This window comes from Sus scrofa, chromosome 16, assembly GCF_054392235.1.
Source record: "Sus scrofa isolate SSC_HxYL_T2T_F1_AM1 chromosome 16, Sscrofa_HxYL_maternal_Yorkshire_Landrace_v2.0, whole genome shotgun sequence".
Taxonomy (NCBI): domain Eukaryota; kingdom Metazoa; phylum Chordata; class Mammalia; order Artiodactyla; family Suidae; genus Sus; species Sus scrofa.
In genome coordinates, this window is record NC_139398.1 from 55,677,917 (window position 1) to 55,692,847 (window position 14,931).

The window sequence follows — 14,931 nt, forward strand, 5'->3', positions numbered from 1 at the left end:
TCTTAAAAATTAGAAATTAGGGTATTTGGGGTGCATTTAAGTTTCCTAACTTCAGAATGCTATCTTTTTATGAAGTAAAAATTAAAGTCCTTAAATAAACAGCTGAAATAACTATTTTAAAAAGATGTATTTTCTTTGCATTCATCTTTTATTAATTTTCTCCTAAAAAGTCATATTAGACAGTGGGGTATTTAACACTCAAAAACTTACTATACCAGTAATCTATTCCAAATCTTCCTAAAATGCTGAACTATCTCCATCAACAGCATACAAATCTCCTTCCAACTTTTACTCTCACATTTGGCAGGTCCATAGATTTTTCTTTTTTTTTTTTAAGTCAGTGGCAACAGAGTAACTCTAAACCAATGCACCTAATTGGATGGATTTTTCAACACATACTTTTGGATTAAGGAAAATCCAGCTTTTAGCATTAAAGAGTAGAAAACACAAGTCAATTGGAAATAATATAAACTAAGTCAACAAGAGAAATGATTGAGTTTAGAATCTTTTACTATGATCAGCCTCTTGTACACAGCTTCTTTTAAAGTAATCTGTAAAACATTGCTAAGAAATTGACCTAAATCCTTTTGGGAATAATTACATCCAGTTACACAAAACCACTATGCTTTCGAACCTAAAGACTTACAGTTTATAACCCAAAACATAAAACGTCAGTCAGTATATGCCTAATCAAAAACAAAATTCTGATGGCTTAGTGCCCATATCCCCCGGAGAGAAGCAGATGTTTAGCAGACTTAATCAGTCAAATTTTAAAATGCACTAATTATATTTTATTCTTAAACACCTAAGTTACTGGCACACAAATTCTGTACCTATGCTGTTTTTAAAGGCAATTCCTCTTCCATGCTTGAAAAAATTTAATGGTTTCATATTAGAAATTTAATTACAAAGATGCTATTATCAATATATATTTCACTTTAAACTCTCTAAAATGAGTGTATCTTGTTTAGAGACTTAATTTGCTTATCATTTTGATTCTTTGTTACCAAAGATGGTTCTCAACATGGAAATGTAGCCTTTATTTTTAGCCTGGAAGTTTAAATTTGTCAGATCTTACCTTTAGTTTCTGACAATAAAAGTTAAAAGTTACAGATGATCTATTTGCTCAACAAAGGTTCTGTTGTCCACTGGGAGGAAGGACAACCCAACTTGAATCACTGCTCAAGCTACACATGAAGAAATGGCTTTTAGTATTTATTGTGAAATAGCTTATTCCATAGGACAATGAGCAAGAAGTCTACCAAGCTGTAGGCAAGTCCATCTGCTATGCTTACTCTAAGAAATGGTCATGGTTCAAGAATACTCAGTCTTTTGCTCAACAGCTGCCAGTCTTGAGTGTAGGCTCAGACCATAGCTCCTCTTCATTTCTTGCCTGCTTTTCAGTTCCTCCTCTACTCTTATAAGCTAATCAAAGTTCTCATGTCCCATCTTTCTTCTTTCAGATAATTAAATCATTTTATAAATTCATGTGTAACAATATTTAGCAATTTATTGCTTTTCTCAGGGCACTTCATCACTTTAAAAGTAGAGAGATAGGGCACTCAATGAACAAAAATTACCACTTAAATTTCATTTGAAAGGAATTCTATGTATTAAACCAACAAGGATGTGGGACAAGTGCAGAAGAAAGGCCTTCTAGGTCTTCTCAAATCTAGTCATAAGACCCAGCATTTCAGTCCTGGACCATTAAATTGGTAAGAAAACAGTCTATAACCACATGTGGGTAAGTCAGTGAAGGAAAGAAAGAGAGGAAGGTGTAACTCTGGGATTGATGGCCTAATAAACATCAAGAAAATTTAATCTATTGGCAAAGCACATCTTATCTACCCAAGAAACAGTTTTCAGAAGGGGGTGGGGATTAATAAGTCAGAGCTTATAGTAAAAATGTGGTTGGTGGCTAAGGCAAAAATTTGCTTAACCACAGCATTCAAAGTAGTTAGCAACCAAGACAACACTACATAACCACAGAATACAGAGCATATGGCCAACAATATTAATTTAATCTAAATCTTCAGTGCAGATAGCATCCAGAAAGCAAGCGCCAGGAAAAAAAAAAAAAAAAAAAAAAAAGGTCTCTCTGCTCTGCCTTTCATGGCTGGAATCTGGCTGCTGTGCTGCGTGATTATTGGCCAGACATAAGCTTTGGAGGGCAGAGCAAAGCCCATCTGCCTTGGATCTAACAGCTGGCATCAGGGTACCAATCAGTTCCACCCATTTGCTTCCTTCCTCTGAAGAACGTCCTGCTAGTTTTTAATCTTCCAAAGGCCTTCTTCCTCTGCCTTTCCAGTGTCTTCCCTTCTGTTTTAGCAAAATTAAACTCTCCAGGAAGCAGGATTAAGAAAAGGGAAATGTGGCTTTAAAATATATACATTTCTAGAGTAATTGTGTTTAGTGATGGTAAGGTAGGATGAAGAATACATACAATGCATTTATATGAAATCACACTATTTCTGGAAGGAATTTCTAGTACTCATTATATAGGAACAGTAATCTCTTCAATGGAAAGTGTCTAACTTAGTTAATTCATTGAACTTCTACTATGTCTAAGTCTTGGGTTTTACTATCATAGGGAGAAAATGAGTGAGACAGATGCAACCTAAACAAGATTACACTAATAATGAGGGGAGGGGATGAGGCAAGTACCATTATAATCATGTTATGGAAGCTACCTTATTTGATAAAAATGCACTTCTAGGTCTAATATTTTTAATTTTACAATTCCCTCATTTGTTATGTTGCCATCTGATTTCTCTTTCCTTGATCTTCATGGATCTTAAGGACTCTTTTCATAGCCAAATGTCTATGATGTCATTCCCTTTCACTTTATCTTGTTACAGTGTTTTTTTCTTACTCCAACTTCTGCCTTGTTTAGTTACCTCTTTTTGAGTTCTAGGCAGTTTAGATAAATGACTGAAGGCAAGTTTTCATTCTCTTTTGTAAAATGAGACAATTAAATTAGATGATTTCTAATGTTGATCCAAAATTCTGTGAAAGCTGTCTTTTTTTTCCTCTCCACAATCCAATTGTTCATCCCCCCCATCCTCGCATTTCTCCTGTACTCTAAAGAATAATAAGTCTCGAAAATGTACATTTGTTAGATTCCATTTGTTTTTAGGCTTGTTTCAGTGACTCAGTTCTTAGCACTGTGAGGTACATATCAAAGAGGTTATACATGTCAAGAGGCAGAACACCAACTAGAAAGAGGAATTTGTGAGAGGCAAGTCTCCTAATATAAATAAACTCATACTAAAGAGGAATTTCTGTGAACTTTAGTAGTAGCTCATTTGTTTTGGGTATTTCATTAAAATTTAGAAGAATGATGTTGGAGTGCAAGGAGGTCTTGAGCTTCTTCCACACATTGTAATTGATTTATCACCAATAAAGCATTTTTCTTTAATTATATATAAAATCCTTTTCTGGGAACCAAAGAGTAAATACTTCAGATTTGAGTTACTGCAAGTATTTAATCATAAATAAGCTATAAGATTTTTAAACCAAAATCTTCATTTTGTTTAGGTAAAAAAAAAATGGGAAAAGTAATATCATAGGGTCCTATAAAATGAGGGTGATGATGCATACCCTTATAAGAAGTTTTTTTTTCCAAACGTATTTTATGCACAATACTTTGTAAAGATGCATAATGTTATGACCATCAAAAATGAGATTGGGGAGTTCCTGTCATGGCTCATCGGTTAGCTAACCTGACTAGCATCCATGAGGACACAGGTTCCATCCCTGACCTTGCTCAGTGGGTTAAGGATCTGGTGTTGTTGTGAGCTGTGGTGTAGGTCGCAGACGCGGCTCAGATCCCACATTGCTGTGGCTCTGGTGTAGGCCAGTGGCTGTAGTTCTGACTGGACCCCTAGCTTGGGAACCTCCATATGCGTGGGTGCAGCCCTAAAAGACAAAAAGAACAACAACAAGAAAAATGAGATTGGGACAAAATTTCTATGAAGTGAAATATGAACTTTGACATAGATCATTAATATATAAAATAGGAATGCACTCAAACCTTGGCTTTATCCTTACCCAAGTTTTTCATTGAGTGACTATGTATCCAGGCCCTATTCATGTTAGAGAAGAATATAATCTCTAAAACAATAGAAATGAAATGAAACAGGAAGGAAAACAGTACTAGGAGGAATGTTTTAGGTTAACAGAGATTTCTTGCCTTCAGTTATAAATCTTAACATTAGAGAAAACACAAGCCACAATATGCGGGGGTAAACAATAAAAAATGTCAGATTATTAACTAAATTTTCAAATATAGGATTTTGTACAAGAAGTTAGAAAGCTTAAATTACATTGAAGACACACAGGAGAATTCAAAGAACTTTTTAAAAGTGTATTCTACAGAGGAAGTCATGTGCTGAAGGAAAAAGATAAATAGAAATAATTATTAGAGACAAAACAACAGACATACTAACTTCCAGAAGTGTGAACCAGCCAAGAACATGAGTTTACCTAGAGAAGTTATTCCTCTCCAGGGCATGTTACATAAGAAGCCAGCCAGGTGCAACCGACGGATACAGAGCGTAGGCTTTTGGGAGCTGTGATGTTCGCAAGTGCCCTGCTGTGATGCCTGGTACAATTAATCTCATATGTTAAAGAGTAGTCTTCCTTCTCAACATTGAAAATGAATTGAAACTAGGCAATGGTGGGAGAGAGCGAAAAGGGAACACCACAGTCGTTGCAAAGAGACTATTTATTGTCTAGTCTTACAAATGTTTGTTTTCTAAGCTCAAAGAGAAAATTAGAGAATCATGAACAAAACTGAATGCAAATCTTTATTCCTTATAAACTCAAGTCACTTTTTACAAGGGACTTGAATCATTATCACAGTGATCTGTTTTATGTCTAAGTTTGGTATTTACAGGAACCAAACATAAAAGGACTCTCATTGTTTCAAACAATAGCACATTGTGCAACCTCACAAAGAAAACATCTTTCATAGAGAATATTCCTTAAAATAACTATATTTCTTCAAAGGAAAAGATATGGCAATGACGAAAGCACTTTTAATTATTCAAACTAAAATTTCCATCTGTTATCTTTTACTTAACTCTGAATAACTTTTGGATGGTAATTCCTAAATCAAAGGGAAGTAAACAATGATAAGATTTCACTTATTAATGTTTTTCACGCTTAATTTAAACCAAATCTATTTTGAAATTCAAAAAACGATCGGATTTTGTTTTCCTCTTCCCTATTGTGGGGCTCCTCCATTTTGAGTTTCAGTCCAAGTTACAGTATATGTGTCGTTTATAAGTGTTAGTCATTATTATTGTTGCTATGTTTAAAACCCACTCTCAAAGTCTTGTTTGTTTGAAACATATTCTATTAGTTCACAAATTGTGTCAACTGACCATTTTTAGTGATGTTGAACATGTTAGGCATGTTAGAATTAGCAAATAAATTAAAAGGACACCTGTGAAAATATAAAGCATTTGCCTCTGTTTTATCTGGTACTTGGAGAGCTGTTCTTTTCAGTCAGATATTAGCACTGGCATAAAGACTGCATTTTATTTTTCTAATAATTATTTTTTACAATTGTTATTTTAGAATTAACTGTACTGTTAAGTACACATTACGGTGTTGTATCATTCTTGAAAACAACACAATATATAATGTTAACACAGGTATGTGTGACTGGGTCACCTTGCCGTACAGTAGAAAATTGACAGAACACTGTAAACCAGCTAAAATGGAATATTTTTAAAAATAAAAATCATTATAAAATTAAAAAAAATAAAGAAAAAAATCAAGTGCTTCCATAGAAACAATGTAGAAATATCCAACTTTTTAAAGAGACCAGGTATTCTGCTTGACAGATTCATTAAAATAATTTGAAAAGTTGACAATTAGTGAATTAAATAATGGGGACTATTACATAAACTTGTTAGGTAGTAAATTGTGAAGAATTTGTTATGAGGAGCTCTTTGAAACATATAGTTTCTTTTTCTTTCCTCTTTCTTTTTTTTTTTTTTTTCCTGGCTTTAATCACCTTCTTATCTGAAACTGAAACAGAGGAAGGAAACATTCAGGAGAACATAATACAGATCGGAGAAATTTACATTTTACTCAAAACTTCTAGTTTTCTTAGTGGAAGTGCAGAAGAGTCTCCATTCAAAAACTCTGAACATCATCAGGATCATGAATGAGGAGTTTGTATGCATTTTTTTCCTCTTATGAAATGAAATTCATCATGTACTGAAAGGAAGTGAGGTGACTAATTTTTGTCCAACTTTACTGATACTGCTTTTACCCTAAATCAAGAGTTCTCAAACTTTCTTAGTTCACATCACCCTTAGAGTTCCAATAAATTTTTTTCACAGTCCTCCCAGGCAGAAAAAAAAGTACCTAAGAATGTCCTTAAGTAGTTTGGTACAAACAACTTAATATTAATAATTTGTGTGGTATAGGATCCATGTCACTGTGTTTCCACTGAATATGTACAATATTCTACAATATTCTGCTTCTGTAAGTTTCCTGCAGTGTCCTGGGGTACTATGGTGCAGTGTGAAAAATATGGCCCTAAATCAGGAAAATACAAAATAGTAGTTGGAAACTATGTAAACCATCTCAAAATCTCAGTTTCAATATTTATAAGAATCCAGGTGAATCAGGTGAAATCACAAAACGTGAAATTGAAAAGAATTTGTCCTAGTTAGAAAGAGGAAAAACACAGAATATCTTTTAAAAAATTTATTTTTATTTTTGGTGAGGTTGTTAATGCAACTTTATTGTAGCAGTAGCTAAATAACACAGTGCCCTCAAATATTAAGGTTTTATCTCATTGACTGATTATAAACTTCCCCAGAGCAACAGATTGTCACTACTATCAACATGGAAGTCTCTACCAGGCTCCCCACACTATACTTATCCCAATACACCACCTTCTTTTTTTAAATTAAAATATATTGACTTACGATGTATTATTAGTTTCAGGTGTATATCACAGTGATTCAGTTATACATACATGTATATGTATATTTACATATATATATTATTTTTCAGATTCTTTTCCCTTATAGTTTGTTACAAAATATTGAGTACAATTCCTTGTGCTATATAGTAGGTCCTTGTTGGTTGTCCCTGTTTTATATATAGGAGTACATATGTTAATCCAAAAGTCCTAATATATCCCTCTCCTCCCCTTTGGTAACTACAGTTTGCTTTTAGTCTATGGGTCTATTTTCATTTTGTATTTACATTCATTTGTATCAATTTTTCTTTTTTTTTTAGATTCCACCTATAAGCAAAATCATATATTTGTCTTTCTCTGTTTGGCTTACTTCACTTAGTATGATCATCTCTAGGTCCACCCATCTTGCTGCAAATGATATAATTTCATTATTTTTTATGTCTGAGTAATATTCCATTGTGTGTGTGTATGTGCATATATGTATGTGCATATATACAACTACATCCTCTTTATCCATTCCCCTGTTGATGGACATTTAGGTTGCTTCCATGTTTTGGCTATTATAGAGAGTGCTTCAGTAAACACTGGGATGCATGCATCTTTTTGAATTATAGTTTTCTCTGGATATATGCTCAGGAGTGGGATTGCAGGATCATATGGTACTTCTATTTTTAATTTTTTAAGGAAACTCCATACTCTTCTCCATGGTAGCTGTACCAATTTACATTGCCATCAACAGTGTAGGAGGGTTCCTTTTTTTCTATACCCTCTCTAGCATTTATTATTTATAGATTTTTGATGATGGCCATTCTGACTGGAGTGAGGTGATATCTCGTAGTTTTGATTTGTATTTTTCTAATAATTAGCGATATTGAGCATTTTTTTATGTGCTTTTTGGCCACCTGTATGCCTTTCTTTTAAGAAATATCTATTTAGGTCTTCTGCCTATTTTTAATTTCATTTTTTTGATATTTGAGTTGTATGAACTGTTTGTATATTTTGGAAATCAGTCCCTTGTTGGTTGCATTGTTTGCAAATATTTTCTCCCATTCTGTAGACTATCTTTTGAGTTTATATGCTATTCTCCCTCTCTCTCACACACACACACACACACACACACACACACACACACACTAGGCTTAAGATGACATCCAGGGAAGAAAAGGAATAACAAATAAAATAAGCATCTATATAAAATTTAAGAATCAAACATTAAATAATAATTAGTCTATGTAAATATAAAACAAAAAGTAATGATAACATTTTAAGTGGTCAAAGACAATTGATCAGAAACATTCCTGAAACACTTCACAATATAAGAAAAATCTGTCCTCTTTGATCTTTGAACAAAATCAAAATTGCCTCTAAAAATAAGCCTGTCTCCTTTTCCTAGTCCTCCACCTAAGCATAGTTCCAGCTTATCTTCTTTTCCCTGAGCTGCCAAGCAATGAATGTTTAGCAGAGAGATGCCTTTGTCAGCAGAAACCTGACCAAATTGGTATGCAATTTTTGTACTTAAACACAAAAAAGAAGAAAGAAAAGCCTAGGAAAAAGTTTGAAGTAATCAAAAGTGTCAATTAGGTTGATTATAGGATGAAGACTGTATATTTATAGTATAAATTTGAAACTAGTACATGAAAATGCATAGGTATTTCTGATGTTGCCTTGCACAATTAAAGCATCCTTAAGGTTCTTTTGTTAATAGAACAGGTGCAACAGTACAGCATCAACTCCTAGTTAATTGGTTTTGGAACATTTTGCTTTAAAGCACAAGGGTTGTATTAAGTAAGAGGGAGAGTTAGGGGTGTGGTGTGGGGGTGGGGATTGAGGGGATGGGGGTGGAAGAGAATGGTCTGAATAGTGGGAAATGAAAGCACATCCAGAATGATAATTTCTATCATGAATACTGCTGCATTTTGCAAGGCTTCATTCCCTAACAAAAACAACTTTCCAAAACAATAAAAGACCTTCTCTGATTAGAAATATAAGTCACAAAGAGAAAAAAAGTTTGTTCTCAGTTTGCATAAATGGTGAGTTAAAACAGGGACCATACGCCTCATATTCTGACTAGTGGGTCTAAACTAAAGTTGATTGCATATATAGCCACTTACTCATTTTAGTGCTCTTAATATCACAGAAACTTTAAATCAGAAGAAAGGGTTTTGGAAAATCTGTTTAGCACAGTTTCGCTTGATCTGAGCCAAAGGTCAAGAAATGATATTTAGCACAATTTCAGTTTTAAAAACATTGATCAGATACTCAAATGATCCATCAGGTAAAGAAGAAAGCATGTAAATAAACTAAACTACAAAAAAGCTTTCTAAAAGCATGTCCAAGGCCAATGGCCATACTAAACAAAGTTATGAACCTGGTATTCTAGCACTTTTTTCATTCTGTCCTCTGATGCCCCTAGCTACTTTCCCACCCCAGATACTTATATCTAAATCTCATTAACCTCTGCATTCGACTAGTAGCCAATTAATAACAGAGATGTGAATTAGTAATGCTCCCAGAGGTATTTGCATCTGAATGCAAATTATTTGAAGACTAAATAAACCTTCAATTAGTCTCAAAGGCAGTACTTCTCAACCTTGGCTGCACATTAGAATTACCTAGGGAGCTTTTAAAAATCTGATGCCCAGGCCATACTGCTAAGCAATTAAATCAGAATCTCTGGGGGAGGGCCCAAGCATCAAAATTGTTTAAAGTTCCCCAGGTGATTCTAATGTGCAGTCAAGTCTGAGAATCACTGCATTAGGGAAAGCATTTGAAAAAAATGAAATCTCAGGCTAGTAAAGAAATTCTTGAGCAGGGGTGTATTGTGTTGCTCTACTGAGGGTGCCAACTGATGAAAAAGCTCTGTTCAAGTTAAAGGACCATTTTTATTATAAGAGAAAATGCTACATGAAAAAAAATTCACTCAGATGGAGTTCCTGCTGTGGCTCAGCAGGTTAAGAACCTGACACAGTGTCTGTGAGGATGAAGGTTTGATCCCTGGCCTTGCTCAGCAGGTTAAGGATCCAGAGTTGCTGCAAGCTGCGGTGTAGGTTGCAGATGTGGTTCGGACCTGGCATTGGTGTAGGCCAGCAGGTGAAGCTCCAGCTTGACCCCTAGCCAGGGAACTTCCATATGCTATAGGTGTGGCCATAAAAAGAAAAAAATGTAATAGCAATAAAAAGAATCAATTGGACATTCCACTGTGGCTCTGCAGGTTAAGGACCCAACATAGTCTCCGTGAGGATGTGGGTTTAATTGCACTGGCCTCACTCAGTGGGTTAAGGATCAGGTGTTGCCAGAAGCTGCGGCACAAGGTGCTGATGTGGCCCTGATCCAGTATTGCTGTGGCTGTGGCACAGGCCTGCCGCTGCAGCTCCAATATGACCCATAGCCTGGGAACTTGCATATGCCACAGATGCGGCCATTAACCACCCCCCCAAGACTTCTCAGTTTTGATTTCAGCAAGTTACTTCATGTGAGTTTTATCTGCAAAATGGAAATAACAATAGAAATGCCTATCTTATGATGGTATTGAAAATGAGCAAATGAAACAGGATCCAGAGTTATTTAAAAATGGCATTAAAAAATGTTTCATAAGCTGTAAAATTTTACTTGTAATTATATAGCTGAAATAGATACATTTATCATTAAAAAGACTAGTTCAATGTGCTTACAACTAAAATATGGATTATTACCTAAAAGATTTGTCTCTTTGTTTTAATAGACATTTACTTTATGAAATCTAAATGTTTAACCCAATATTTTTGAAGTATGGTTTCTGAACCACTGTCACCAGCATCCTGGGAAATTTGATAGAAATGCAAATTTTTGGAGTCTGCCCCAAATTTACCAAATCAGAAACTGGAGGCAGAACCTAGCAATCTTATTTGAACAAGCTCTCCAAGTGATTCTGATTCAGGCTAAAACTTGAAAACCACACATCTAACAAAAAAAAGAGTATATAAAATTAAAATCAAAGGATGAATAAACATTATTATTTAAAACTTAAAAAGTCACAGTGCAAAGGCATATAAGCATGAATTACTACTAAAGAATACTCCTAAAGCTTCATATTTTAAAATAATACAATTCTCACTACCCAGCCAAGCATTATTATTTAACACATTAATCATGAATACAATAGTGGCATATAAATTTGGGAGTCACATTAATTGCAGAGTGTACAATAGTTTGGATAAGGAATAAAGAAACAAAATTCTAGTAGGAGTAACAATGGTTCAGAAAATAGTCAAGTTTTACTTCACTGGGCTCAGGTTTCTTTCAGAGAAAGAGTCACAACTGTATCTTAAAAATCACATTTATCCTGAAGACAACACCCTACAGCATCTCAATGTTCTTATTTAGTCTAAGGAAGTGTGTCATCACTGACTCAGAGAAAAGACCATTTCTTGGACTGAATCACAGCAATGCTTCCTGTAGCCTTAGATTTGTCATTGGGTCTGCTAAGCAACAGAAAAACAGGCTCGAAATTTCTTATCTTAAAAGATCTCATATGAGAAAACTATCCATATTCCCAAACTCAAAGTCCAAAGATACTGCCATTAATAAGACATATACACAATAGCACAGGCAAGAACATTGAGGAGTCTTGTGAGATGGCAACTAAAAGTTCTTTGAGAGCTTTCTTTTCCTCTTTTTCTATTTTAAAAAGTTTTGGTAGCCTCAAGATATCTAGCACCACCTTGGAAAGATGAGAGTGGAGTATCCCAATTAAGAACTCATCATAGTATTCATCCTTAGTTCCCGAGTGAAAACTAAGAAGAAATGATCTTTCCCTAAAGGACTCCTTAACTGTAGCTGAAGTTCCATTTAACATTACTGAGATAACTCTGGCTCTCTCTTTAAGATTCCTGAGTCCTAAGGGATTTGCCTCCTATAGTTAAAGAACTTGGGGTTAAAAGTGGGGGTATGTGTAGGAAGATTAATTCCAATAATTGGTATTAGTACTCTATATCCTAGGGAATATGTTGAAGTAAAGTATTCAAAGTAAAGAACACAAAAGAGAGGAACTTGATTTCACTAGCTATGCTAATCAAAATTACATTGTCTTTCCTTGGTAATCACTTTGCTCCACCTAATAAGAAAAGCAGCGATTCTAAACTCTCATCTTCCTCCCTGGAAAGAATAACACAAATATATAATTGCCAAAATGAGTAATTCTTTTTTCTCATTCACTTATCTGTAAACATTTATTGAGTTCCTATATATTCCAGACATTTTTCTAGGTGCAAAATGAGTCTAGAGAGATACATAAACTTCAGTGATGACGACATGGATTCTACGTGTCTAGAGCTAGGTTTAAGTTTCTCTCTCAATCAGGACCAGTGGTACTCAAAACTTGAGCGAGCATCAGAGTCACTTGGACAGCTTGTTAAAACACAGATTTCAGGGCCCTACCCAGAGAGATTCTGCTCAGTAGGTTTGAGATAGGACCCCAAAGTAAGCATTTCTAATAAATTCTCAGGTGACACTGATGCTGCTGGTCCAGGGACCACACTTTGAGAACCACTTACCAAGAAATGACAGCTCATCACACTATGCCTGCTCACTTTCAAACACTGTACATCTCTCTTTCAAATATCTAGGATCAATAGCTCCAGAAGAGAAGAAAGAAGTACAAATAACAAAGAGAAAATTCTCTTTCCAGGAGCTTTCCTCCCTCCCTGTTTTTCTTTTGTTTTATCCCCTAGCATAAGAAATCAGTCCTCTAATGTGGTTTCTCAATACAAGTGTTATAGAAAAGAATAATACACTCAGATATTTCATATTTCTTTACTTTAATAAAGTCATAGCTTTTCTTCTAAATTCAGTTCTTTTGGACTCCCCCCTCTCCTTTTGTTGAACTACCTCCTTTCCGAACAAAAAAATCACAGAGTTAGAAAGAACATTAAGGATTCACTTAATCCCTCCTTGGCCTCAGACAAGACTGTATCTAAACCATCCCCAAATATAGCAATTTTCAGTACAAAGATGAACAGGCACTAAGAATTTCCCATTCAACATTCCATCACAAACTTAAAGATAGTAATATACTTTTCTTCAGTCTTCTCTTCTCCAAGCTAATCAACCTCGACATTTAGAGTCTCTTCATTATATTTCCTAAACTTTAAATTATTTTGCCTCTTTTTAAATAACCTTATCCCACCTACCTCAGGGCCTGAATTATGTATTTACTATTATCATGAAGACTTGTTTTTGTTATGTGAAAAGGGGAAAGTTAATTTATAGATTAAATAAAAAGGAATTTAATTGGAACAAAGAAAGAAATGTATATATAAATAAATGCCACAATAATGTAACTTAATGGCATTCACTTGAACAATTAATTTCAAATATCCTTTATCTTATTAAAAGAAATAGTAATGCTTTATACTTTTTCAAACTTTATACTATAAATCACTAGCCATTTCACACATAAAACAGATGGGAATTAGAGATCTTTTTAAATATGCCACAGATGATGCACAACCATGTTTCATGACACTTCACTCAGGAGGAAAACATTATTATTAATTTGTTTTCTTTGTGTAATGTTTACTACTGAAGTTGGAGTTGCAGTTTATTATTAATTTCTGTATGAATCTAAAATTACTGAATCTATTAATTTCAGTGAAAATAATTTCTCAGATTCAAGCTTTAAGAATCAGAAGTGTTTAGAGATTCAATGAGTATAGGTCAAGATAGGAAGTCCATGTAAATCATATGCTTCTGAGCAATTTAAAAGGAAAAACAGGTGATACATTGGAATATGGGATAAAATGGGATGATTCACTTTAGTTCCATTTCTCCCATTCTAAATATCACTACTCAAAATTTAATCTTTGCTTTTGGAATGGTGAGGTGCTCTGGTCCAGCCTGGGCCTGAGAGATGGGTTTGTCTCCTTGCCTATTGGGATCAAGGTGTACGGTGGAGGCGATGCATTTAGTCTCCAGAGAGAAGGAAGATGCTGCTTGCACAGCACTTCTACTCACCAGTCCATGCAGCAGCAAGGGTGTTGGCTTTGAAGGAAGCCAACTGTCCTGCTCTCCCAGCCAGAGGTAAAGAATTGCATTGGTGGCCACTAGAGGGAGGAGGATTAGGAATAGAGTAAATTGTGGGGAAAAGGCACCCATGAAAAACGCACATGGGACAACCAACACATCACCAACCACCGCCTATCAGCTACCTCTCTGAGGGACTATCATGGGGTCTGCAAACACCATTAACCCAGAGACCCAGAGACTAGAATTATTGTAGTATCCCAGTATATAGCCCCTTAACTTTGATGACTGGAGAAGGGAGTTTGAATAGGATTGTGGGAAACACACAAGCACACGAACATAAACACACAAGCACACAGACATACAATCTCATCCCCCATTACAAGAAGTTGTATCTGTGCCGTCTGATTCTTGCTCGTTTTCTTATTTAAAACTCTTGATGTTCTTTACCAAGAATGTGTTCATGAAAAGCAAACAGCCCACCTTCAAGATAGTCTTGGGAGAAGCACCAGCAGAGACACTCATTGTGCCAAGATGTATTTTACCAACAAATCTGTACAAATTACATGAGGTTAAAAACAAACGGAATATAATATAGTTAAAGCAAAGTTTCTTTTGCTAAATTACAGCTTGAAGCAAACCTGTAAGAAATGTTTCCAATTAGCTTCTTTAGCAAACACAAAGTATAGCTCAGAATGTTTTGCTTTCCATACTGCCCTCTGGGTGGGCTGCCTAGTGGGTGTCTTACCTCCAGCACAAGTAGCTGAGCATTCTGACCAAGGCTGATGATTCCATGTAAAGCCAACTTCGTTGTCTCCACTGCCCGTCCGAGTGATGGGGACGTTGAATTTATACCTAATTCCCAAATTCTGTTCCTGAAGCAGAACCTGCCATTGAAAACAACTGGTGAAGATAATTAAAACACAATGAGCCTTTATTTAGATATTTACTATTCCTTTGAAGAAGAAAATGTTACAAGTTTTATA

At 35.1% G+C, this 14,931-nt stretch overlaps 1 protein-coding gene across 37 annotated transcripts in view; it reads right to left on the reverse strand.

The window, feature by feature from the left end:
- ADAMTS6 (ADAM metallopeptidase with thrombospondin type 1 motif 6) overlaps positions 1-14,931 on the reverse strand; it is a 308,356-nt gene that overhangs the window by 39,472 nt on the left and 253,953 nt on the right. For 23 of the 37 annotated variants that reach the window (XR_014831409.1, XR_014831406.1, XR_014831419.1 and 20 more), the window contains one exon: positions 14,694-14,832. Coding sequence is in view for 18 of the 37 variants with exons in the window: in XM_085002386.1 (XP_084858512.1) it covers positions 14,694-14,832 (139 nt within the window). In the remaining 19 variants the exon portion in view is untranslated. Of the gene's footprint in view, positions 1-13,936; positions 14,833-14,931 lie in introns of all 37 variants that reach the window. The other 14 variants (XR_014831413.1, XR_014831414.1, XR_014831418.1 and 11 more) reach the window with 4 other exon arrangements.